General features: G+C 42.5%; 1 protein-coding gene across 1 annotated transcript; it reads right to left on the reverse strand.

Annotated features, from left to right (window-relative positions):
• Nucleotides 1–431: 431 nt before the first annotated feature.
• ap1m3 (adaptor related protein complex 1 subunit mu 3) lies at nucleotides 432–26,866 on the reverse strand. Its single transcript, XM_079351339.1, has 12 exons — nucleotides 26,636–26,866; nucleotides 21,603–21,759; nucleotides 20,994–21,061; nucleotides 20,036–20,166; nucleotides 15,379–15,526; nucleotides 14,350–14,476; nucleotides 10,133–10,275; nucleotides 9,274–9,345; nucleotides 8,820–8,978; nucleotides 6,724–6,849; nucleotides 6,096–6,171; nucleotides 432–1,965 (listed from the first exon to the last, which is right to left on the reverse strand). Exons 1-12 carry the CDS (start codon nucleotides 26,675–26,677, stop codon nucleotides 1,943–1,945), a joined length of 1,272 nt encoding a protein of 423 aa, XP_079207465.1. The 5' UTR covers nucleotides 26,678–26,866; the 3' UTR covers nucleotides 432–1,942.
• Nucleotides 26,867–27,802: the final 936 nt, after the last annotated feature.

Consider the following 27,802-nt stretch of genomic DNA (forward strand, 5'->3'; position numbering starts at 1 on the left):
TTTGATGGCGGATTTGCAAAGGAACGACACGCATACTGCCACCTGCTGTATCGGAATATATATGTACGCAAGTGTAGTCGGACACAGAGCGATTATTAATGTGAACGCAGTTCAGCGAGTGAGAGGGGAGCAATAGTACTCAGGCTCTGTACGGAACAGTCGTGCCTAACGTGAAAATGGCCACACACTGGTTTGCAGCTCTTCAACTTTCAGTTTGACTATTTTAACCTGCGTGTGATAAAAACTGTTAAATGTTGTGACTCAGGAGAGCTCAAAGCATTTCTGTTACTCACTAGCTCAGGATGTTGATAAGACATTTCCTCATTTACCATCATCATCATCATCATGCTGGTGATACTGTTTCGTGAAACCAAGATACAAAATGTTCCAACAAATATTTGTAAAAAAACAAAAACGAAGTGTTCAAAAAACAAGATACAAAAAAGTATTTATTTCGAAATATATCCCTTTGCTTCCTATTGACAAACAGTAGTTGATAAATTAAAGACAACACATTTTCACACACGTATTCACAATCCCCATGTGTGGTGTGTCTGAAAATTGTCCCCACACCAGTCATAATGGAAGGATTGTAAAAGAAGGTTTTTGCAGAGATCCAATAAAGCGACACATGACTCCTCTCTGCTGTTGGCAGTCAGCTGTGCTGAAGTGGTGCAGTGCACAACACAACCACAAACCGCTTTGAAGACCTATAGAGGCCTGGACAGGTTGACGCATCATGGAGAAAAAAAAAAAAATCAACATCTTGTCAATATTCCCAGATTCTGCAGTGAAATCCCTTCAAGTTATTTTACCTTTGTGATGCCTAAACAGCCCTTCCTCTATCCCCAGGTTTGTCCTTCACGCTCTGCCTACAGGCCAGTCAGTAGTAAAGTATAAACAGCTGATAAAAATATGACAAATATCCTGCACAGTGCTCATTCCTTCAGAGCTTCAGGCAGATTTTAAGCAAAAGGACGAGGTTCAGGCCCCACTGGAGAGCGTCGACGGCATTATGTTACAGTGCAGACGCTTCTGACAATATTGTGCCTTATTAATCATTGATGTGGTCGCTGGTGTTAGTTTCAGGGCACTGGGGATTCAATTCACAGTGCTGAGGGTGATGATACATGGCAATTCTTTTTTTTCTTTAAGGCAATAAACATAATGTAGAGTTTCCAATAAAAAAAAGCATATGCCTTTGAGAGGGGTTAAGATTAACAGCATTAGTAAAAGGGGCCGTATGAGTATTAAAAAGTGGAGAGCAGATGAAGCATTAAGACCCAACAATACAGAGAAAAAGATGCTAACAGACGAGCGGCTATTTGGTGTAGCTGAAACAGAAGAAGAAATAGTCCCACATCTGCAAAATCGTCGCCCTCCGTGACTTCAAATATCACAATTACCCCTCACCTGTCTGCGTATTGGCACCACATACAGTAAGCTGTTGGTTTACACAGTAGAGCTACATTTATAAAAAACCCTTAAACATATTGCTGCAAACTTTACTCTTTGTTTCCTTTTACGTCTTTTCTCCTGTGTTGGCTCCAAATCCACCCCGAGGGACATCATATTAACAGAGGAGAAGTGAAAACTTGCCAGGACTAGACCGCGTCACAGAGTCATCAGTTAATAATTCACTCATTAAAATGTTTAGTCGGACTCCTGAGGAAGCCTTGAGAAGCACAAAAAAAAAGAAGAAAATCACAGGTCAGGTCACAAGTGGTGCAACAGTCTTTCATGTCTGAGTTGAAAATGTCTTAGGAAAGAAAAATGTCTTATTTGTGTTTGTGTGATGATGGGAGGGGGGGGAAGTGAGGTGTCCTCCTGCACTTGTCCTCTGCTGTCCACTGCAGCCAGAGAGCCGGGGATGCAGAGGAGAGGAGAGGAAGACAGACACAGAGAGAGAAAATATCCATTCGTCTAGCAGCGTCTGTGCCCTTTAGTTTGTCCGGAGCTGGTAATCTGCCAAGAAACGAAACAGCAGAGCATTAACACAGCTTTCTTCCCCTCGTCGGCCCTTCACAGCACATCACTGCCAATATAAGCCCTCTTAAATCCCTCAACAAGATTTGCACCAATATGAGCGATAGTAGCATTCTACTGAATCCAATTACAATATTCAATACATCCCTGATACAAATACTCTATTTTCTACAGTTTATGACTCATTAGAGTCAAATAAAAATAATCTGTTTTCAAAATGTGTCTCTTATTACATCATTCTTAAGATTTCACTACATGGCCAAAGCCACCCCGTCTAGAGTCCTAGGCCTTGTCCTATTGGTCACGACTGTTACTATGGTTTCAGGTGGACTCATTAAGTTACAGGTAAAGCAAAAGTCAATGCTACAGCTTACTACTGCCTGGTCGATGTTTGTCATTGACGGGAGTAACCTCAGTTAAAAAAAACCTGAGTTGTGAAGATTATCTTGAAGATGTTCTATTAAATGAAGTGTTTTTCTTTGACTATGCTTGCGGTCGAATGAAGAAAACTTTTGAATAGTCTGTTTTTTTGGGGTTTTTTTTAAAATAAAGGCATTATCTCCTCCTCCACTCTCTGATGTACCAACAAGTGCTTAGTGATGAGTGTCGCCAAAGACTCTGCAACCTGAATCTGATCTTTAAATCTCATTGGATAAAGCAGCTCTCTGTAAAGGGGACAGATTATCACCTTTTCCCCTTTTCAAACTAAATGAAACATCCGTGCTGTGGTCTGGTTCAAATATAACATGCATCAAGCACCAGAGGAGGTTTGTGACTCTGTAGAAACCAGCTCTCACAGAACGCTCTGTTTTGGTGTGTGTGTCTCTTTAAATGCAATGACCCCCCCCCCCTCACTGAGTTTTCCCAGTACACATCGCTTCCTCGCTGGCGAGAATAAAAATGGCAGATCTGCACAAAAAGGTTGCTCTAAGCTGGAGGTGGAGGTATCGGGGGGGGGGGGGGGGGGGGGGTGTTATTTTTTTTTGTTGCCAGAATCCCACTGTGACATCACAAGGACGGCAAATTTCAAGCAGGGCATTTTTCTCTGTGTAGTTAAGACTTCCACAAACAAAAGCACTGGATGGATTCACATTTTGTGGGTCGATCGACACTCATGTTACCCAAATAGATGTTCAAAAACACTGTCAAAGTGGGTTTTAAAAAAAAAAATGTTTCCCCTTTAAAGAATATATTAAACTCTTTTAAACAAGTGCATATTGAAAGAGAAAGAAACATGTTTGATGTTTCGACGAAAGCAAACTTCGTCAAATACAATCACTGCCAAAAGCGCAGGTGCCATCAAAGACAACGATACAGGTTATCTATACTTAAACCTCTGACACAGCTGACTGCAAATGTAAGACAGAAAGTAGCCTCACTCAAGTGTTTGTAGTGCAGCTTAACCACTTCTTCTCAAAAAACTAATTCAAGGTTGATGTACACACTGTACACAAGGAGAGGGCTCGATAACTCTATTTCATTCCATCAACTCCGCTCAACCTGAGGTATGACGCTGGCAGATCCGTTTCTGACTGTCTGATATTTGTCCAGTCCGCACCTGATGCTATACAGGACAGTTTCTGAATTCTTGTTCATCGCTCATGAATAACCGAACGGTCCGTCTACAGTATCAGAGTACTGTTTAATCAGAGCGAGTGTGTCTGACTGAAATGTGAGCATCAGTGTCTCCTCTCTCTCCCCATGTTGCTGATCGTTACAATAAGAGAAAGGTGATCATGTTCTCTTCAGTCCCCTTAGCTTCATCTTCATACACTGCCCCGGCTCTCTCTCTCTCTCTCTTTTCTTGCTGATATCACAGTGAGGCGATAGTAACCTTGGCATTCCCTGAGTGCCACCCTGGGAGAGGCCCGGCACTTTGAGGCATCACTCAACCTCCGCCGCCCCCGACTCCTTCCTGACACGTCCAGGTAATGGATATGATGGATGTTTCAGAGTCAGGTTCATTCCTCGGGCGCGTTGCAGTTACAAAACTTAAAGATTTCTGGCAGCGGTCCAGTGGAGATACCTGACTTCAATCTCCTTATCATTTCCATTTGTCCCCCATTGAATCTAGTGTGCTGCGGGAGACGGATTTCATTGCACTCTCATCAATACACTGTCGCTTTTACATGCAATGATGTGTGATCAGTCTTCAAATCAAGCCTGTGTTTAAGTCACAGATGCATTTCTTCTTTTATTTCCACATAATCTAATGTTTACTCGGAGATTAGAGAGGTTGATAAAAGTACTTAGCTCACAAACACTCAAACATCCCTCTGTGCTCGTCTCTTTTGCTTTGACAGACGTGATCCAGGACGGTTCACTCCCAGAGAAGTATCTAAAATATCCTAAACAAAGGGACTCCATTCCTTTCACTTTACAGTTCTCCTGTTCACATTTGAAAAAGTAAGACACAGAGGCTAACAGGCTAGTAAAGTTTCCACCCTTGGCATCCCGCGGGGTGTCATTGGAATCCGGTGAGGATGTAAGTCATGGTGATAGAGCCAAGTAATGGATATGACGGATGTTATACAGCTGGGTTCACTCCTAGGGCACAGGCTGAATGGTGTTTGAGAAAGACTGATCCTCACGCTGCCCTCCCACAGAAAACATCACATTTAACCTCATGCTAACCTCCGCTTTGCTAACCGGCTTGGACTTGGGACGAAAAAAAGAAGCAAAAAATCCTGTGAAATGTTGGCATTGTATGTTCATCAGTAATTTATTCACATGGTTTATGATGTGCTTAGTCATAGCATACTTTAAATGAGCTTTTCTCTGAGGTAAACGCCACATTCGGAGCAAATCACACACGCACCGTCCTGATCACGGATGGTGAATTTCTATGGGTTGATACTATTATCAACAACATTTGTCATTATTGATACCACATTAACCATACTTTACTATTATTCTGTGGGAAGATAAATTAGCAAAACGTACAAATAAGGAAATAGAGTGTTTATAATTTAAACATGCTTTGAACAATCACGGCATCAGTAGTTTTAATGACGTATTATAGATAGATTAGCGCTCCTGTTACGGACTTAAAGAAGTCATATTTCTATCTCTTAGTTCTTTTTTAGACTTCTGGGTAAAAAATAATTTCTGCTCCACTTTTATCTTTTCCAAGTGTCTCGCCAAAACCTAAAAATACATGAGAGGTTACATTTGAAAACATCATGATGTTTCACTTACCTCTGACATTCAACTGAACTGAACGTGAACATATCATGATGTAATTTATGTCACCTTGTTTAGCTGGCTAATTGGCTTTTTTTCTCCTGCTGACTTCAACATGGGATTATTACTTTTATACTAACAGGGCTTGTTACAAAGTGTGAGCACACTCACCACTTCTGATTTGAAAGAGGAGGAGGAGGAGGAGGAGGAGGAAGAGAAAAAGGAGGAGGAAGAGGAGGAGGAGGAAGAGGAGGATTAGTGTCCTGCAGCAGCAGGGGCCAATCAATGCTTTCTGCTTGCAGCAGCTGCAGCTCAAGGTGTTGCATGTTGTTTTTTTTCTCACAATGCTGATGTGCTCGGTCAGGAAGGTTGTGTTCCTCCCTTACAAGAAATGATTTTGCATCATATGTAGCATTCCTCTTCCTCCTTGAACGAAGCCAAACTTAAAAACTCTTTACGCACTGGAAAGCAACAGACCAACAGAATTCTTCTTCATGTGCTTTAATACCTGTTGGCTGGCAATTCAACTAAATTCAAAAACTCTATTGGAGAAGTGACGTATGTTTGTGCAGCAGTGATTTTAATGATATGACTCGACTAGAGATATGACATTACATCACAGGAGCAACAACACTCAAGATAGCAGTGTCGATAAACTTGTCTGAATACTTTTGGGGTTTTGAAAAATGCGGAATTGGATCCATAAAAGAAACCGGGTTTCAATCCCCATACCTTGTCATGAGTAGACTGAGAAGGTGAGTGTTGGGAATACCTGAGACAAAGCCTTAGTTTTAAAAGATTCACACCAGGCTTCAGACTTTCAGCTGTCTTACAAACAAAAACAAATAAATTCTAAAAGAAGTCAAGTATTTGAAAAGTGCGACACAGAACAGTGTGTGTTTATAGATGTTCAGGTTTGTTCTCACCTCCACTTTGCGTGATGTAGCGCACCCACGGTAACGCCTGGTAGCCACTCTTCTCTATGATCTTCAGGTAGCGCACCTTCAGGACACACACGGGTCGAATAAGGCGTTTACACTCACTCTTTAGTTTAGTACGGGCAGCCTGCTTTTTGCACATTTAAATAATTTTTTCTTAAGCTAAATAAAAATGTGGAAGGATAAGTTTGGTTAGTTTAATTTAGAACCCGACTGATTAATCAGCCAGCTGATAATATCTGCCGATATTGGCATATCCAGTGACTATAGATATTGGCACATTTTTAACACAGATATGCACCAATATTTCTAAATTTAGTCTTGCAAGATTTCACCAGCAGAGGGCGCTATTTGGATTACAAGCATCGTTCCCCAGAATGCCAAATTTGACAAATCTATATCTACAGATCTTCGAAAGACATCAGTCTCAAACTTTTCTCTCTCGAATGTCGGCCCCAAAAATCCCACATTGGTCGGGCTCTAGGTTAAATGAATACATGCCTTTAATAAAGTAGATATATTTTCTCAGCAGTTTCATAGTGTGTAAAACAACAGTAAAAAGAGAAGTCAGGACTGAAGAGAAACTTTTCTAAAATACGTTCATAAAGGGTTTTACCTGAATCCCAGACACAGTGAAATATGGGATCTCAAAGTTCACAGTGATTGGTCTCTTCCCCTCCAGCTCTTCACTCTCCACACTGGGCAAACCGAAGTGAGCCCGCATCATGTACTCCTTCCCACCCTACACAAAAAAAAAAAACAGAGCAGAGAAAGAAGGGCACAAAGCTTTTACTGCAGCTGGTGAAAACATCACACTCAAAAAGGACGCTGTTCTGAAAATCCGCTCGGATAAAAAAACGTATTACAGTTTGATGAGTTCTGCCTCCAGATGTCTGACTCCAATTAACACGAGGATGTTTGTCCGAAAACAAAACAAACTTTATATTCATGACCATTTGAGGAAACTCCAGAGTCATGTTAAGGTCAATCAGATATCGATTTTATGAGCTGTAGCTTCAGGGTAAATGTCTATAAACAGAAGAAGCAGGTTAATCATTTTTCACACAGAACTTGTGTAATACGTCACATGAGCACCGAGTCTGCTAGTCCGTACTTTGGTTTAACTTCCTGCAAATCAGTTACCATTTTGTCTCCAAGGATTGAAAACTCTGGTTTTAAATCATTGTATGTGTACAACACGTTGACCAAAGCATCTTATGTTGGAAAACGGCAAAACTGAAATGACACTGCATGCAGTCAGTAAAAACAATAACATAGATATGGGATCGAACATATTTTAACGATGTAGGTATCTGTTGTTCTCTTTGTAACTAGAAATGCTCACAGACACACATACTGACATAATATCATGGTTTTAAGGCTGTTGTATTCTTTTGTTTTTCTTCTAAAGCCAGAGTTTGGAAAGTGGGCGCAGAGGGACTCCCCCGACTCTCACGTCTTGTTACTCTGAAGGTCGCAGGATGAAATTGGGAATTACCTGTATCAAGGTACCTGCTGTAATGATGACAAACTTCCAGAGCATTTCACAAACTCAAATCTTGGAAATAAAGTCGAACTATTTTTCTTCCCTCATCATACAGCTGAGTTAGTTTTGCTCTGCTTGCCTGCAGCTAATGACCAAGTGTTGGATATCTTGTATAATATTCTCATTCCCTTTAAATGAGAAGTGTGTGAAAAATGTGCATAATTATGTGTCTAAAATAGCTGAAAGCAAATGACCTACTTTAGAAAACCTTTATGAGCAGGACGGTAATGTTTATGTTGTTTTTTTTTAAAAGAAATCCACTGAGCTGAAAACTTTTTCAGCTTTTTATCAGCTTTTTTTTTCATCATAACCAACCATGCTTGTTTCCAAAACTCCAATCAAACATTTCGAGTTGAGAAGGGTGTCTTGTGAGAATACGGGTCCAAAGGTCGACAATGATGGAGAAGAATGTGAGGCGGAGTCACGCTCCAGCTGGATAACAAAATACGTCATCGGAAAGAGCAACTCTTAACCCTTCCTGACAGATGGTGTAATAATTACTGAGGGGACCTCTGAAGCTGACAGATAAAAAGGAAACCAACGCTGAATTAATTCTCTGAGAGTTTTTAGTTCTCTGGCAGCAGTCTGATGTGCAAACTGTAAAAGGAACAGCAGGAAAAGGAGAGTCGAAAACTGCATCTACTGTATGTCAAAATACAAACTGCTTTTTTGAGGTACTTGTCAATATGCTGCAGAATTTTACAATTCCTAATTTTGGCCCCCCTAATTGAAAATGTGCCTTGTGACATCACAAGACAAAGATGTCACTTATCCAAGCCCATTGGCTCGTTGTAGCAAGCGCAAGCACCCCTCGGATTGACTGTAGCATTCCCAATATGGTAAAAGGGGCGGGACATATCCAAGAACAAAGCCGAACGACTGACCAATTACGGAAAAGCAGATCAGCCGACCAATCAGATCTGACTTCGTACACATGGAGAGCCTTTTTTTTTTTGTCTTTGTGGAGGATTCTGGGTGTTAGAAATACAGGCAGATGAGAATGGAGGTTGCTTCTCGGCCTTCGCCGGTTTCTCAGTGTAAAGTCTACACTAAAGCTGCTCTGCCTTTAAAATGATCAAAGTGAGACAGGACAGTACTGTTCTGCAGAGACAACGTGTGTCCCATGTATGTTTGGTGGTAGAGAGTGATGTTTTTGCCACACTTACAGGGAAAGACTTGATGTTCCACTGCACCACGTTCTTCTCCGGGACCCACTTTGTGCTGCCTGTGCTCGTCTTGAACTTGGGCGAGTCTGCGTCACTGGGCACTGGAACAAGGATGGACACGTTGTTGGCGGTGGAGCGGCTTTTAAACTGACTTTTAGCCTGTGGACAGTGACAGAGGATGGGGTTTAAATGTCAGAGGAGAAGAGATCCAAAATTAAAACCATGATGGACTCTCGTGATGACGCAGACTGCAGCTTGTTATTTTGAGTCTATACAGCCATCACGAACAGATGGTAATCTGTAATCCACCTGAGAGGTATGTAGCATAAATATCAAATCAGCTCCAGTGAGAGACTAGATGAGCAGAAAGGACACTGTAGCCTCTGTGTGTGTGTGTGTGTGTGTGTGTGTGTGTGTGTGTGTGTGTGTGTGTGTGTTTTTATGTCATCATTACCTTCACCTTGATCTCCACACGGCTGTGAGAGAACTTCTCGATCACGCTCTCGATCCATATGAGTGGCTTCACCTGTCAGAGAGAGAGAGAGAGAGAGAGAGAGAGAGAGAGAGAGAGAGAGAGAGAGAGAGAGAGAGAGAGACAAGGTCAGAGGGGCGAAAAGCATAGAGCCAAACTAAAACACCACGACACCCTTCAACGGAGCAGACAGGGGGGAGAGAGAGAGAGAGAGAGGTTGTGTTTGCACAAGGGAGACAATAAGTGTGAAGAAGGCTGATCACGGTTCACACAGGTTTCAGACACCGAGTGTGTGTGTGTGTGTAAGGTTCACTGAGCAGCATGTGCGACATGTGTTGGACAGGCAGATATTTATTTCTGGTCTTTACAACGTGTCGGTTTATAAGGTTGTGATCATTTTCACACACAGGTGGAGCGTCAAGTTTTTGGAAAGAGTCGGTGAGAGTTGGGTTGTTTGCACAGCGTTCGTGTTCAGAAGTAACACGTCATGTGATACTGAGGAGAAGAATGAAACCGGTTGTGATGATCTGTTTACAAGTCACGCTGTGAGACACGTAGTCAGTGTGTTATCGGTGCTGCTGGCCCGTAGGTGTTTTGTGTGTGCGTGTGCGTGTGTCTCTCTCAGATAGATAGATACTTTATTGATCCTGAGGGAAATTCAAGGCATCCAGTAGCAGTATACAGACAGGCAGGACACAAGACATTAGCTACAATACACACCCGCTGTGTAAACATAACTACAGGTTAAACCTGTGCAGTTAGCATTAGACTTAAACTTATATAGTATAATGTACATAACCTGTGAAGGAGAGAAAAACACGTGTTAAAAGAGACCGCTCACCGTGGTGTTGAGGCGGTAGGACATCAGCTCGCTCTCGCCATCAGGGGGGATGAAAGAGATGGTGCGGTCGTTCTCAAAGCGTGACAGACGGACACACTGATGAAACTTCACATCCTCCAGCTCCACAGTCTTACTCTTCTCTCCTGACACACACACACACACACACACACACACACACACACACACACACACACACACACACACACACACACACACACACACACACACACACACACACACACACACACACACACACACACACACACACACACACACACACACACACACGTAGAGATACACAGAAAAGATTGAGAGCCTCTCACGCAGCCTTGGGAAAAATCAAGGTCAAGGTAATGATGACTGGCAAACAATTACTCAGTTATCAAACACACACACACTAGCGCACGTACACACACTTACACACACACTGTACATGCGGTGTGCTAAAAAATCCATCTGGCCGCTTGTTGCCCCTCACCTAATCGTTATTTTGCTGCCACACACACACCATGCAATCTTCTCTCCCACTGACACTTATTCAACTATATCCACACCTGACACACACACACACACACACACACACACACACACACACGCGTAAATAAATCTTGAGGTTTCAGCCAGAAAAAAAAAAAAAAACCTGTCTGACAAAGACACATCTGTTACTGAAATCACGAGGTCCTGTATTAATTACTCGGCTGGGGAAAAAAAAACAACAGCACTTGGTTTGTTGTCAAACACTCTGGTGTCAGAGGATTTCACAAACTGATCAGACTCTTTGTTCTGGTCTTATTTCTTATGAAGTACACCTTCAACGACATCTTTGTACTTTCTTACTACATGATTAGTAAGTAGACAGCTAAGGTGCACACACAGGTTTGATGTTAAAGGAGGTGAGTAAAACCTGTCGGACACAGATCATCTCATGAGACATTATTAATCCATAGTTCATAAAAAAGCAACTATGCAGCTAACGCAGGCAGAATAAAACGGCCTAATTCACACTCTTGACATCGGCCATTATTATTATTATTAAAGGTGTATATCCCATGATCTGTTTAACTGAGGTGGCCAGCATCGTAAGGAGTTGATTTAGGCAAAAAACAACAACATTTTTTTCAAAAAATGACTGAGGCAATTATTTTAACATGATGTGTTACTAGATTAAATTACCAGCTCTACCTTTAAGGAATTAAGAATCCTCCATAAAATCCTTCAAACAGAACAGTTTTATGAAGCAATCCTCTTCATAAAGTCAAAACTTTAATAGGTTACATACAGCATCGTCTTCTACTGGAACAGAAGGACAACAACTCCTGAGATCTAACTCAATAATATCTTCTGATTTTATTTTGACTGAACAACGATCAGTGACAAAAATATATCTTAAACACTGTCAACGCAGCGCTCAACAACATAACTAACCTACTAATTATCCCCTCCAACCCTGCGGCTCTCTGGACAAAAACAAGAGACTGTCGCATGAATCCTTCTGTTGTACAGAAATTGGACTTTTACAGTCAATTGTGTGTGGAGGCATAGTGCAGCAGCACTCTTGTTAAGTTGCCATCTACAGTCTAAGAGCTGGAGCCGCTCTGGTGGTGTGAGCCGTGTTCTCCTCCTGCGTGCTGGATGGAGGATACTCAGAGGTGTTAAACTGCTGTAACGACTCTGGGCCTGTGGGTCTCCGACTAAATCCCCCGCTCAACCTGCAGCTGCATCGCCCACTCTGAATGCAACCCTGGACCTGTGCTCAGACCTGTCAGGATGGATGCGTGTATTTGTGTGTGTGTGTGTGAGTGTGTGTGAGTGCGTGTATGCCACTTCCTCGGTCATTGTTCTCTCTCTTGAGTGTGTGTACGTGTACAGATTTATGCATGTTTTCTTGCAACCTGCTCGTTGTGCTATTGACTTTGCTTTTGTGTGTGTGCTTGCTCGTGTGCATGTTTGCTTGTGTGCGTGTGTGACATTTCCTCGTTTGGTGTGGGACTGACTGAAATCCTACTGAAAAACAATCCTTCTGTACAAGCAAAGCAGGGAAGCCCTAAACAACTTTTTTTGGTCTCTCTGAGCCACTCATTCTCAAGTATTGTTCCGTGTGTGTGTGTGTGTGTGTGTGTGTGTCTGCAACACAGATACACACACGAACACACTCACCCTTCCACACACGATGTTGCATGTGGTAGCGGAAGAAGGAGAAGATGACAAAGAAAGGTCATATGAGACTTTGTCATTGCTCAGAGGTCTGAAAAGGAGACGGATGTGTGTGTGTGTGTGTGTGTGTGTGTGTGTGTGTGTAGTCAGAAGGCGATTGAAGATGCAGCAGCGTCGATGTGGTTCACCTTTAAAGGCTGCTCTCACCTGTTTCTGTGCTTTAATACAGAGCAGCAGGATCTAATCTGTGTTCAGTCTGCTGCACAGTATGAAGAGGCAACACAAAGAAAAGCTTTTATAATCACATTTCATAAATGTGAAGATGTCACCTCGGGCACTTTTTCTTATATGTTACAGATTTATAGAAAATACAAATTAAGTACTTTCCCTTTAAATGTTGAGAACCTCTAAAAACAACTTAATGACTAGAAGAATCTAAACATTCACAACATTCAAACTAGAAAGAAACAAAGAAGCACCTGGGATTCAAGTTTAAGGACACGTAGAGACTCTGAAGATATCTGAATATTTTTGATCTGTCTGAACGATGCTTTAAAATGATTTTAAAAACTGGCAAGATAAAGCACCAGATTTGAGTTTGAATACACACCTGTTTGATCCTACTTGTATTCAATGAAGTGTCCATTCTTGACTTCTGCCAGCAGAGGGCAGTGTTAAATGATTTATTGGCTCGGCGCATGTTTGCTGCATCCTGCTGTGATAAGACGAGCACATCAGGCGAACGTGTTAAACCTCAAATGAGTGCAAAACGAAATGTAAAAAAAAAAAAGTGTAACTGCTGAGGATGAACATGCAAAACCTATTTTAATATGTGTATAAACATTCAGTGTGTGTGCGTGTGTTTGTGTTGCTGTTTGTGTCCGTGTGTTTGATCGTCGTTTCTGATCATTTTCAGGGAGGATATGTTATTTTCCCAGACTGCATCACACAGCAGGGGGGCTGTGGGCTGCATATACAGGATATCCACAGAGCCTCACCTTTCATCTGCAGGGCTGTAGCCTGGGGGGAGGATTAACTCAGAGGCAGAGAGGCGAGACAGTGATGGGGTCTTTTCCCTTCAAGTGAGGAGAAGTAAGGAGGGAGAGATATGGAGGCGAAAAAAAAAGACAGGGGAGTGGGAGGAGGGGGGAAAGGAATAGACAAGGCAGTGGGAGACATTAATAGAAAAATTGAGAAAGTAGGAGGAGAGGGAGAGGAAGGATGAAAGCAAAGCTGAGGGTGGGATTTGTGGAAGGGAGACCGAGAGTGGAGGTGAAGGTGGAAGTGTGAATCTGAGTTCAACCAGAAGAATATTTAGAACATATTTTTGGCATTTACACATTATCCTATTCGATTCTTACAGATGTGTTTTTCTAAAATTATCCAAAATATTTCCATTCAAAATAATAAGCAAGCAATAACAGACAGGTCGAAGCTCTGTCAACAGCTTCCAAGCGCTCTTTAAAAAGTCATATCTGGCAGCTCCAGATGAGGAAAGTCTTACAAATACTCCTCTCACATGTCACTTCTGCCCCACTGAGCGGAGAGACAGACAATGAGCTGAACTTATGACCCCTGCCTGATGCTGTACAGGCACGCCGCTTCACTTCAACGACCATATTTTACATTTTAAAGAAGGCTGCAGAACCAGGAAGGGAATCCAAAACAGTAAGTGCATAGAAGGATTGTAGAAGTATTGACAGTAAATAGAGATCAGGATGTGATGGAAAAAGAAAAACACGCCTCCTAACACGGTGAAGGAGAACTAACGCAGTCTAACATTTATGGTACTTTCACGTAAACACAAAAAACTCAGGATCATCAGGATGAGCTGCATGTGAATACACTTCACATTCTAACTAAAAGAGAAAAAGATAAATCATCCTTATTCCTTTACTTTAAAGCAACCGTGAATGTCAACATAGGATCAATATATTCCAAAGGAAGTATTTTAAGATGTTGTTACTCCACACATTGATTCATAAAGCTGACGTCTCCACCTCCTCGCCAGCGTCCGTCCTCATGAACACATAACTCACTGAGACCGTGTGACTGGGACTTACTGCCTGTGATCTCAAACAGCACTTTGTCATTGAGGCCCAGTCTGAGTTCAGGCATCCCCGACAGGACCACCTTGAGCTTGATGCTGCCGACTATCTCGCTCCGCAGGACGCTGCCGTTTGCATTCACCTGCAGACAGACGGAGACATGACACACACGCACTGCGGTCATAATCACAGGATGAAAGTCAAACTTCAAATGAATTCATGTTTCTTGTTCTCACAGTAAGGACAATGAAAAATAACTTTTCAGTGTTGATCAGGAGTCCATCCAGACGTGTACAATTACTTAGCGCCTTAAAGAATGTTCTGTATTGTGTTCACACCAAAGTATCTCATGATCTGTGAAAGCAGCCTTACAATCAAATCTGTGTGGAAGTAAAGAAGCTTGCAAATGAAAATGGGCACTGAATGGAGCATGGATCGAGTTCCTGTCAGACTCAAAGTGATAAAGACTGCTCCATAAACTGTCAATAGAAAACAACTGTGTCTCATAAAGCACCGAGCAGGTACAAAAAGACAAGACTGAGCCACTCTCAGCATGCAGTGAGAAAAATGTGAGTAAAGAGTCGATGACTGAGAGCATGCAGACAAAAAAAAAAAAGAGGAAATAACAACTGTAGCTCTTACTCAGCTTTTTATCAGCATAGATTTGATCTTCAACAGTTTCACTGTGACTCGTAAAGATGTCCATGATGTGTTTTTTTCAAGGGCAAAAAACCCCAGAGAAAGATTGATTCTCTTTCTTTTAGTTGAAAACAAACAGCATGTTCGCGTCTTCTTATCTGCTCCTCTTTCTAAAGTTGCAGGAGATCTGGAGATCTGTCTGCGTTCATCATTTCAAGCAAACGCAAACCTTTCAAAGGGATTTACCAAACATCCTCCTCATCCTCACTTTTAGCTGTGGTTGTGATGTTTACACTGAGCGTGGTATCAACCTCCATCCCCCGTCTCTCTCTGACTCTTCGTTGCTACTTTGAACTTCCTGCTAAATACAATCTTGTAAGCTGACAAAGCAAAGGGTTTTCTCACCAGCAGGTTGACTGACTCAATGACGTCCATGAAGACTTCGTTCTTCCTGTACCTGATGCCCTCCGATCTCCAGGACACGGCATTGGTGACAGTAGCAGGAGGTCGAGGAGCCCCGACTTCTAATTTATGACCCTGCTGGGTTATGTATCTGAACAAGAGAAAGAGAGAGAGGAATTAAAAAACGTCTGTGATTTCAGCTTGTTGAGAGGAAGAGCTGGACACAACAATCATTTATCAGGGTGGTTATGAGATTCACATTTTGGAGAAATGTCTCAACAACCAGCTGGAGTGTCTCTCCGAGTGATATGAAGAAATCCAAAGAGAAAATGTCAACAAACACTTTTGTTTATTTTTTTGCAACATGGACTCTCTTGAGGAATGTTGTTGTTTTTTATGTTTTGAAATTAATCACTCCTCATGACTTCACAAAAATGAGCTTTTCAAGTGAGCCTCCATGACAGCAGCCTGCTGTTCATACTGGATGAAGATTATTCATGGATGTAATTGGAAATGGAAATTTACATAAACCCATTGTGAGTGCAGCCACAGATAACATTGTGACTGACGGGTGGTTGTTCATATGATAACACAGCATTAAGGATTACAGGCCTAAGTAAAACTGCATCAAGTGTCCTGAAGAGTCATTAGGAGAAAGCAGGAGATGATTGAACAGCTTCAAAAGATTTCAACATTCACAGGTTAGTTCATTGTGGAAAATCCCTCCATTGATCCCCGATCCATTATGATCCCTGATCCATTATGATCCCTGATCCATTTCTTGAACCCTCGTCCATCTATTAATCAGTGATCCATCCACTGGCCCCTCCTTCTCGGCAAACCTGTATGCTTGTTACTTCACTTGAGAGCTGGAGAGCCATTGTGTTACACTGATGCACACGCCCCGTCCTGGGAGACATGAAGACTTGTCAGGAGAATAGAGGAGAGCCCAGATAAACATCATGTGACCAAGCCTGTGTTTAAGCAAACACCTGCCCACCACTCTTCACTCTTACTGAAAGGCTGTCGTCTAATTATGCTAACAACTCCCCTGGAACACCTCCCAAAATGGTGAATCCAGTTTTGGAGGACAATAATGTACAACTTGAGAATAAATTAAACATAAACATGTGTTTCAGTTTGACTTTAGTTTGCTTTATATGGCTCATAAAGTGGTTGGAAATGTACAGCACGGAAACAAACAACATATCAAATGTGCTGAAAGCACATGATTTCTTCATTAAACTGTCCTTTTAAAGCCAGGAGTCACGATGATTTGCACAGGAACTTGGAGGCTTTTCATCTAAACAAATAAAGCTTTAGACGCTCTGTCAAACAAATCTGAATGGAGGCTGTTGACCTGCACTTGGACCGACTCCGGCCATGTGGCTAATATTCACTAAAGGAGAGGATACAGATGTTTCGCAGCCCTGCGCTTAAAATCTGTTTCTCTTCAACGACCAAAAAACAAAATGATTGCCATTTATTGTCTATACTGCTAACATACAAATAAAGGGCTCAGATTTGCAGGATTCAAAAATCAATCTGTTCTCTTCTCTCTGTGCACATGCTCCGGACTTTTCTTCTCTCCTGTTTTCACTCCCTGTCACTCCCTATTTCCCCTGGATTCAACGACTTATTGACCCAATGTTCCTCATGAGTCCTCCGGCTGCTCTGAATAAGAGAAAGAGAAGTGCAAAGCCAGCAGGAGAAAATAAATAAAATATACAATAAGAGGAAACCCATTTTCAAAACTGGCAGTTGAATATTTTGCAGAGGAGCTGACACGGTGTTGTTACAGACAAGGTGCGTGGCCCGAGCTCAGTTATATCATTTTGGCAGAAACATTTCACAACAGATGTTATTTGGATGTCTGAGGTGTGTGTGTGTGTGTGTGTGTGTGTGTGTGTGTGTGTGTGTGTGTGTGTGTGCATGGTCTTCAGTACACTTCAGTTTACTAAATAAAGACAGGGACAGCATGTGTGTTCCATATGCAGTTTCTAATTTGAGAGATGGACTGTATGTTCAGTATTCATGCAAGAGTTGAACAGTGAGAGCTTTAACAACAGCCTGCCTTCTAGTGTTGTAGTCAAGATGACAGGACATGCACGAGGCCGAGAAGAAAACAAGATGCTCCAAAACATAAACAAGACCGAGTGGTCCAAGAAAAGCACAAGACTGAAAAAATGACCATTTGTTTACTCACTTAGACTGTAACACAGGGAAGGTTGTGGCCATAGCAGGGGGAAAAAAATCTATCTAAAAATATAAATCCATCAAGATCATCAGAAAGAGTTGTTTTGTTATTAAACGTCAAAATGACAATGTTGTAAAAAAATACAAAGGACATATTGGTCTACACCATCCGTAGTTTACTCTTTGAGATCAGCGTGCTTCATTTCAGGTTAATAGAGACTATGAAGAGTTGGCGTGTGAACAAAAGCTGGACATGAATCATATGAAGGCTTTTTAAGACAGGTGAGGACCTGTAAGACGACACTTCTGCTCATTTCTGTTACAAAACAAGTTCAAACCACCGAGAGGCTACATACAGCTTTTAATACACAGTGAATGAACACAGAAAAACAGCTTCTTATTTCAAATTGAACGTACTCAATTAGAAATTGATTGACAGGTGGGGGGGGGGGGGGGGGGGGGGGGGGGTGTTAAATGCATGTTGACAGAGTGCAAAAAGCTGAAAGATAAAAAGCAGCAACAAGTGGGTTTGAGGTCGACTTTGGTTGCTTCGCCGTTTGTTCTGTTTTGCCCTGATTCTCCTCAGAAATGCTAATGAACGCCTGTGGAAGCTGGAGGTTGGCAGCAAACTGACAGATTAGCATAACAATGGCAATCATAACAAACACACCCGCACACACACCCGCACACACACCCACACAAAGTAGTTTACACTAAGATGCATGCATGAGCATATTCACATGCCTCCATGCAGTCGAGCCTCAGTGTGAGTGTTTTGCAGCACAGACTTACAAGGTTTACCATAACGTACAGATAACTCCACCTGCTACTTTATGTCTGTATGAGAAAACATGGATTTGGATTGGACGAGGTCATGATAAGGTCAGAGAACTAGAACAGCATACTGACAGAGACCCTCAGTGTGGGTATGTGTGTGTGAGGAGAGCAGCAGAGAGGAGACAGATGAGAGGAGAGGAGACAGAGGAGAGGAGACAGAAGAGAGGAGAGGAGACAGAAGAGAGGAGAGGAGACAGAAGAGAGGAGAGGAGACAGAAGAGAGGAGAGGAGACAGAAGAGAGGAGACAGAAGAGAGGAGAGGAGACAGAGGAGAGGAGACAGAAGAGAGGAGATGAGACAGAAGAGAGGAGAGGAGACAGAAGAGAGGAGAGGAGACAAGACAGAGGAGAGGAGAGGAGACAGAAGAGAGGAGAGGAGACAGAAGAGAGGAGACAGAAGAGAGGAGAGGAGAGGAGAGGAGACAGAAGAGAGGAGAGGAGACAGAGATGAGAGGAGAGGAGACAGAAGAGAGGAGAGGAGACAGAAGAGAGGAGACAGAAGAGAGGAGAGGAGACAGAGGAGAGGAGACAGAAGAGAGGAGATGAGACAGAAGAGAGGAGAGGAGACAGAAGAGAGGAGAGGAGACAGAAGAGAGGAGAGGAGACAGAGGAGATGAGACAGAAGAGAGGAGAGGAGACAGAAGAGAGGAGAGGAGACAGAAGAGAGGAGACAGAGGGAAGGGTTTCTGTCTGAGACTCTCAAGTGTGTCCAGCTGATGGTGTCATTGTGTATGAGTGCCAATGGGAGCCTGGTAATTATCAGCTCTATTCAGACACCATGCACACACACTTTACAGTACCCATGACACACACACACACACACACACACACACACACACACGCAAGCACACACACACACACAACTCGTACAACCGAGACAAAAAGCCAATGACATTTCAGACACTAAAGTGTAAACAATGTTCAATGCAAATATTTTATTTCAGTTATAAGTTCACCCACACGACGTGTTTAGCCCAAAGTCATGTGACCGCGGTGCTTTAAAGTCAAGGCCTCTCTGAAAAAACAAACACTTCTCTGAGCAGCTCACAACGAGTGTGCGCGATGTGACAGTAAACATGTAGAGCATCAGAATAAAGCTCCAGCGTTCATCTACGCTGCACATGAACCTGCTGAACGCACAAGCACACTTCAAACAGAGTCTGGTGGATTCTTGCCTCCATCCCTGCTGCATCCTCTCTTCTGTCTCCATCCCTGCTGCCTACTTACAGACTTCAATACAAAGCTGTTATCTCGCTAGAAAACAGGTTCCAATACAGCTCCATTAAATCAGACTGACGTGAACAAACAGCCTTTCTAAAGGTTTACACTTCAACCTTAAACCTTCATAATCATGATAAGAGCCTGTGTCCACTCAGGCCCTTTTGTTTGGTTTTGTTTTGTTTTGTTTTGTTTTGCCCTGCAGCGCTCATTTTATTGAATACAAAAACCAAAGCAGTTCAGAGTTTTCAGTCTCAGTGTCCTGAGCACAAAAACACCGCCAGCTTCACAGCTTCACGGCACTCAGTTAAAAAAAAAAACAGTTCAACTTCTGGAGAAACCTCTCGACGTCACTTTCTTCTCTTGTATTATTCCTCACAGAAAACACACACACACACACACACACTTACTCTTGAAGGATTTTGCTGTCAGTTGTCTGAGGGAAGCCGAAGTCCATCACTTCGTCCATCAGCTCGTACACTGTCACAAAGTTGTCCCGGATGCTCTCCTCCTCCAGCTCCTTGAAGTACTCCTTGAATACCTGCAGACACAGTTCACACTTTATGACAGCTCATTATTCTCCGACGAACAACTGGGTGCTTTGTCTTAGTTTGTTTAGCAGAGAGAAGGTCCAAATATATGCTGTCTTTTAATAGAATAGTTGTTTTTTCTCCAAGTCACAGCTGATATAAAACTATCGCCACGGGTTTGCTTTGTTTACAAATAGAGACACAGCATCGCACAGATTCATGCAGGGAAGAAACGGACAATTAATAAGGAGCTGTAGGTTCCCCCCGACGTTAGGACTCTTCCTCACTTCTCATTCTTTTCCTTCCATTTGTCTCCACGTTACATCTGATATCAGGAGGCCTTTAAGAGCCCAGCCATCACATCCCCTTTACCCTCAAGAACATCTCTGCCCAACACAACTTACAAAGAGCAAGTACTGGCATCACGGGAATGAGGGCGGCGCCATTCTTCCTACCACAAGTCGGCATACTGTAAACGCTTTTAACCAAGGTAAAAAACAGGATGTTGCCTTTCACCAACAAAATCCCAACAAATATGAAGAACGCTCTGTATTTGACCTTTGCTGAGTGACCATAGTGTGATTTCACTCCTTAAAACTGTTGAATCAAGCGGTGTTTAGTGGCGCCGATGGCCTCGCGGTTAGGTCGTGACCCATGTACGGAGGGTCTACTCCTTCAAGCAGGCAGCCAGGATTCAAGTCCAAGCGTTGTCCCCCCTCCCTCTCTCCCCTGACTTCCTGCTCTATCTACTGTCCCATCGAAAGACAAATAAATATTCAAAACAAGTATTCCAGCAGTGTAGGAAAGTCGGGACTTAAATCCCAGGAGACCGACTCACCTGTACTATTTTATAAAGAAAGGAGTAGACCAGAGCAGCGTTGGCATTCTTCTTGGTCATGGCCACCACTGAGATAAAAGGAGAGTTAAGAAACAGCCGTTCATCAGCGACACAGCATCTGAGAGGAAAAACATGCCCATTTTAACGATGCAGAAACGCTTAAATGAGACGGAGAAGATCTCCTCTATTCTGCGGGTGGTTCTGAGATGAATGCAATGACATCAAAAGTTAGCAGGGTGCATCGCACTCGCAAGCAATTGAGAACATGGCCACGGGGAGGTAAAGCCGCTCAGTTGTCTAATGCAGCGCTCTGGGAATAGCACTTTCTCACAACTGTAATATCATGCTGAATTAATAATGTGTGAGGAAGTCTGACTGCCCGATTTCACATTAAGAACAGAGAATAACACATCCCAGTGAACGCGTGCTCAATGTTTCATGTGGCTGTGGAACGTCACCAAGCTGAGACGCTCAGGGTTCAGATCTACTTTAAATCGATTCTACGCTGTAACAAACTCCCCACCAGGCCACATCTGTGATCTGTCACTCAGTATAGTAGCTTTAAGGTGACGTTAAACAGAAAGCACAGACGTGAAGTAAGAAGGATACGGTAAAGGTTGCTGTGTTTGATCCACAGAAAGTGTGCCGATCCGTGCGTGACCAGAGGCGTCATCTCGGCCTCCTCCTCTCTCTTCATCAGGATCGGCATGAAGTGGTCGATCTCATTCATGTCCATGTCCCCCATGTAGTTACGGCAGATCAGCACCTGGAATTATAATGAAAAGAAAAACAATGTCAGAGAGAGAGAGAGAGAGAGAGAGAGAGAGAGAGAGAGAGAAAAAAAAAAGAGAGAGATATTTATGGAGTCATTCCTGAGGCGTTAAATATTGAAAGAACTCGGCTGAGATACCAAAATCAGAGCGTTCAAGCTCGAAGATGGCTCAGGAACCGCCGGCTGTCTGTGAACCTAAACTCATGGAAGGGGACGACAACGTTTTCAAGGTTCGTCCTGCGAGGGGAAATGTGCAAACGCTGTTTCCAACCTAAATATCCCATGATGCATCTTCAGATTAAAAAAAGGAGCTTAACAACGTGAGAGATTCTTTGGTTTGAAATAAAAGCAAACTCAGGTACTGATAACGTTTAAGAGATGCAACTTTCTATTTATTCTATTTCTATTGTGTTCTGAAGTGTTTTTATTTTGTGCCTCAGACAAAAAACAAACAGGTTGTTATAAATGGAGCTCATCACTTTGGTTCAGACTGGAGTTGTGAAGCTGCAGTCGCCTCACTACTGTAACGAGTGCGTGCAAACAAACTCCTGAAAACCATGCTCACAAGAACAGCACGTGACAGAACAGCAAAGTGAAGAGCCAGAAGAAAATGTTCCTGTTGTGTTGAGGCTGTTAAACAGGAAGGAGGAGGGAGACGGATGTCAACCACTGTCGAGTCTGGCCATTTGGATGTCAACATTTTTGGAGCAAGAAGTGTTGAAATTATGGCGACCGATTGTGGACATCTGTGTCCTGTGAGACTCATCACGTCAGGACAGTCATGATGAATCGGGCTTTAAACGAGCCATAAAATCATTCAACGATATTTACTGTGGTTACCGAGGTTACCGCGCTCACACCCCCCCCCCCTTAAAAAAAGAATAGAAAGCAGGTATGAGGAACTTCTGTTGCTGCAAGCAAAGATAAGGACTCATAACATTTCTAACCACACACACACACACACACACACACACACACACACACACTTGAAACAAGATGAGTCAGCGTTCTTACTGAAGTCCGGACACAGAGAGAAGTAAAGAGATCAAAGCGGCTGCGCTTGAGGGACCCAGACGACACAGTCTATGGACCACACACACACACACACTCAGTCCCAAAGCCCCCCCCCCTTTATTTTAATAGAGGACTGTGTTGTGCAGGGGTCACCCGGGGGCAGATTGAACAAAGGCAGGAGGAAATAAGAAATAAAAACCAAAGGAAAAGCCAGGAAAGTAAAGTCTTGTGAACATGCCGCTGCTCAGCTTCAGTGAGAGGAGAATAATAGCATGGAGCGGGAGGTCAAAGGTCGCCGAAGAGAGAGGATGAGGTAAACAAAGCTTTGTATTAAAGAGAACTGTAATAACCGACAGTGAAGGGCAGGCAGCAAACTGAACGTAGAAGCAAAAACACGTGCAGCACTGTTCTCACAAGGACAGACTTTAAACTGCCATACAGCTTTAGTAAAAACCTAACATCTTCTGAAACCATGGCTACACAAACACAAGCCTTGGCCACCAAATTTTTTTTATTTTAACTTGCTTTTAATAACCAAAACAACTCCAGCACACAGTCTAAATAAAGTACAAACAGACTGGACATGTTTGGCTCCTTCTCTCCGTTTGGAAGAGACACAGGGGGAACGGTGACACCTTTATTCAAAATGTCCGTCTGTTTTGCCCACAGAGGTCAGCTGACAGGATAACGTACGCTGGAGGTGTTTCTCTTCGGTCATCGACACAGACGAGAGGTTTACGGTAAATCATGTTTGACGCAGAGACATGTATCACTATTTTCAAACTAAATGACTGATTCATATAAAAGGCAATAAAACATTTTAATAGTGACTTTAAAGAGGATGTAATGAACACGGTAAATGGTGAAGAATCTAAACACTGTGGGCATATTTATCTCATTTATTTATAATATACAGTATATATTTTTTTAATTGAATATTGACGCCACATAATGTTATAAATCAACCACACACACACACACACACACACACACAGTGATGATCTTTCAGAGAGAAGGGGCTGCAGGGAGTCAACAATCCTTCACTTGTACACGACATAAAGACAGAGCGAAGAATGCAAAAAGACGCGTCACAGTCGGTCCATCAATTGCAGCCATTTAACATTGTGTGTGCGCTCACAGTGCTTCTTTTTAAAGCAGCCAGACGGTTGTTGTTGCTCAACAAACTTTAAGTCAACGTGAACACGCAGACAGCAAAATGCCAACACTTCACAGGCACAGTGAACATGTTAGGATGCTGTGTTAGTTCAGTATGCTTTTAACACATGTGACATATTAGGCTTGTAAGACTCTGATAGACTGTCTCATACTTGGTCATAAGCCACAGATCTGGAGAAATGTAACATCTGAACTGAAGATGTAATCATCAGGGTTCAACCTCTGGGGATCATGAACATCTGTACCAAATGTTATGACCAATCATTGGACAGATGTTAAGATATTTGAGGGATGACCAGCAGGGGGAGCTTCCACTGGTGGTAAAAAATGAAGTCTAATTTGTATGAAACCAGATGGGAAAATGACTGTTAAGTAGATTTATGGTCTGTGAATCAGTCTACTTCTTTACGGGCTGAATTTCCGCCTGATTGCGTGTCGTCCGTGGTGCAGTGAGCACTGAGGAACGACCTTCGAAAACGGTCCAATCAGCTGCTCCCAACTGTTCCCATGGTTTCCTGGCATGTGTGATATTTTGGTTGTATGACTGCACACACTCCGACAGTGAGAGCAGAGCCACGACCTACGAGACTTTTTTTTTTTTCTGTCCTGATTGTGTCTGCACAAAAAAAAAGTGACAGCTATCACCATGGCAACATGAGGCATGCCTGTTCAACAGTTCTCCCCATGCTACGATGAAAGACAGAGTTTGCAAGGAATATGTGCCGACCTCCAGCTGAGAGGGGACACAGTGTCTGTTCTGATGAAACTGATAGTCAGCTTGTGTTTAAATGTGTGTGAGCGTCTCTCCGCCTGTGTGTATTTCAGTTTTCCGTCATCAACTGCAAAAGCTCCGCCCCCATTTCATTTTTGTCGCACGCTGTACGCCGGCCTTTACTCAGATGATAAAACAGGTTTGTTTTATGATTAACGAGAATCTTGTTACAATATTAGGCGCTGTTAGATAACTAAAGAATAACACATATAAAAACTAAGAGCTGCAACTCCACTGAAAACTCTTTCAATTTCGTAAATTTCACTTCTTCCGAGCTGATGAGAGGCGACAAACCCCGAACCTCAGCTCGAAGGTGTGCCGTTATTAAACGTTCTGTAATGATGCCATGCTGATTTCAATACTGTGACATTTCAGTGTAAGCAGGTCCCAGCAGCCAGCAGAGAACAGTCCAGTGCCCAGGAGCTGTCATTTATCGGGGGTGGATAAAGGGCAGGAGAAGAAACTAGCTCCTTCAGTGGCTGTGTGTGTTCAACTGTGTCTACAGATGAGAGTGACCCGCCTACACACCAGTAATTGTTTTTGGCTGAAATCTCATGTTTCTTATGTTTCCACGCATTATAATAAAAGAGCTTCCACTGCCGATGAGGAGGACAGAGGACCTGGCCCGGTCAGGACTGACAGCGGGGGGGGGGGGGGGGGGGGGGGGGGTTGGGAGTTTGGGGGGGAGGGGTGAAGGTGAGAAGCTCCTGACTTGCCTCGGGGCAGAGACAGATAGATCAGGGAAGAGAGACAGAGGGGAGCTTTAATCTGAACAATCACACATCCCGGCTGTGAGCGAGTGACGGGGATCGGGGTCGGGCGTGTAAAGCTTCTTCAGCACTTTCTTCTCTCGCTCTCCAATAAATTAACCCTTCGAGGTTTGGATGGAAACGCTAATGAAGAAAGAAATCAGTTCCCTTTTACTCGTGCGATCAAAGTGCGCAGTGAAACATTCAAACACAATTTGGACTCTCTGTGTTACAAACGTACGGCCATTAAACGAGTCATTAATGATGATTCTATATTAAACTGCAGATTATTAGCCTAACACATAACTGGAAATATACCTGGACAAATTTGACCTATCAAGTGCCTTCAATGACTTTTGTTGTATGATCAAATGTCCCATCATCCTAACTTGTGTCATTAAAAACCAAAAACAATTGTTCTAACTTCACTTGGTGTTTTTTCATAAATATAAAGGTTGACGTGTTTTTGTGGTCACAATATATTTTAAAGAAACGTGCAACAACATTCACTGGCTCTAATTTCTGGGGAATTTGTTCTTTTAAATATTTTTTTTCCACAGTGTGTTTTGTTCAACCTCAGAATTTAAACTATTATCAGGTACGCTGGCAGACATGATTAAATATCTGAAAGAAGTCAAATCTGAACATTTAAAAGCAAACCGCAGTGAATTCACACCAACGTAACCAGTTATCAAAAAAGTCGGTGATATATTTAATTGTCCACTTCTGTTGCAGATCTTCGAGTGCACGCCTTCATGATGGATTTTAGTCTTCATATTAAGACCCAATGTTTGCAATCACTCAGTCAGCTAACTAGTTTATATTTAGGGGGGAAGTGTCTTCATCTTTAAAATAGGGCACATCACACACACACAATGAAGGGCTGCCTAGCTGCACGAGGACAAGCCCTCTGTGTCAGTGCACATCAGAGGAACCAGTTAGACAAGTTGAGCCTCTCTTCCTGACTCCTCTGTGACTTCAATGAAGGTGACAGGACACATGCATGCGTCCTTAACCTGCTGAAACACACACACAGCTTCTACATCCTAACATATAAAACCTTCATGTGTTGTTACTAAGATAACGCGCTGGTTTATTGCAGCAGGTGCTTCTTTGGAGAAAAAAAAACACAGATGTCAACAAGTCGCCACAAACTTACCTTTCCCTTCAGGTCGAGGATAAATATTGCCGACGCCGACATGTTGACGGAGAAAAATCCTCAAGAACAAGAAGAAGCCTCGATAATATCTGGGTCTAACTACTGGAAGATATGGGTCACTCAAAGGGAATGATATTGGCTCCCGTCATCCTCCTTCCTTGTCTCCCTCCGTGCTTCTTCTCTCTCTCTCCGTTTCTCGCTGCAACTCGTCGCCGCTTTTCCGGAGCGTCAAGCTGAAAGATGTAAGGGGTTTCCATTTCCGGTTGTATTCGGGTATTTATTTTTAATTTTATTGCATTTATTTTAATCAATAAGAAGTACCACATTGCGTTAACTTTGTAGCCTACACGCATAAGCACATGAGTTATATTTAAGTCTATCATTGAATTGACTTTTAATACACTGAGAGCTGGGCCTACTTTCAATATCATGACAGGAAAGGTTATCTATAGGCATATTTCATAGAAAAAGTTCATTTATCTATAGCCTACATCTTCTTAGATTAATGCCACTTCTCACAAAATTCTATGACAGTAACATATAAGAAAGGTGAGGTTGCCATAAGTAGGGATGCAATGATTCACTCAGCTCAGGATACATTCTCTCAGAAATGTAATTTACAAAATGAGACAGGAAGACAAATTATACAAAGATTTCTTTAGGGGCTGCAAACTCTCTTATTAGTGTGGTTTGGCCTTTTGATGTTTTCATTCAATTTCAAGATCTTGATCTGCTAACGCTTACCATATTATTGTGATTCATTTTTTCAGATTACTGATGTCAACATTTACACCCTTGAATCAATTTTCCACGATTTTACTATTCATCTTTAGATCCCTGTCCATAACCGTTCTTTGTGTAAAAATAAAAAAATAAAAAAAAAACAGCCTGAAATTGAGTTTTGGAATTACAGTATGGCTCAATCTGCAGTTTAAATTTTAATATCAATCCCTTTATTTAAACTGTATTTTCTACATTTGTACAGCAAATCCATTAAGTGTTACTTCATTCATCTTGCCTTATTTTGAAGCTATATACCTACTTTCTTGCTGTTCTACGATCTCGTAATAAAATGCTATGCTCTTATTTTGAAGGCTTAATCGCTCTCACCCGATGTTTACTCTGGCTCGCCTATGTGAACTTGACGCTTTGGTTTCCGGGTTAAGC

The sequence above is a fragment of the Symphodus melops genome (genome assembly GCF_947650265.1).
Source record: "Symphodus melops genome assembly, chromosome: 8".
NCBI classification, from domain to species: domain Eukaryota; kingdom Metazoa; phylum Chordata; class Actinopteri; order Labriformes; family Labridae; genus Symphodus; species Symphodus melops.

What these genes read in the sequence shown, in the direction of transcription:
- ap1m3 (XM_079351339.1), bottom strand. Translation starts at nt 26,677, where the DNA reads ATGTCGGCGTCGGCAATATTTATCCTCGACCTGAAGGGAAAG. An exon ending in GGAACATCAAGTCTTTCCCT is followed by an intron (nt 6,850 to 8,819) that starts GTAAGTGTGGCA and finishes TTTTTTGTGTAG; the next exon opens with GGTGGGAAGGAGTACATGAT. An exon ending in CTACATCACGCAAAGTGGAG is followed by an intron (nt 1,966 to 6,095) that starts GTGAGAACAAAC and finishes GTTTCTTGGCAG; the next exon opens with ATTACCAGCTCCGGACAAAC.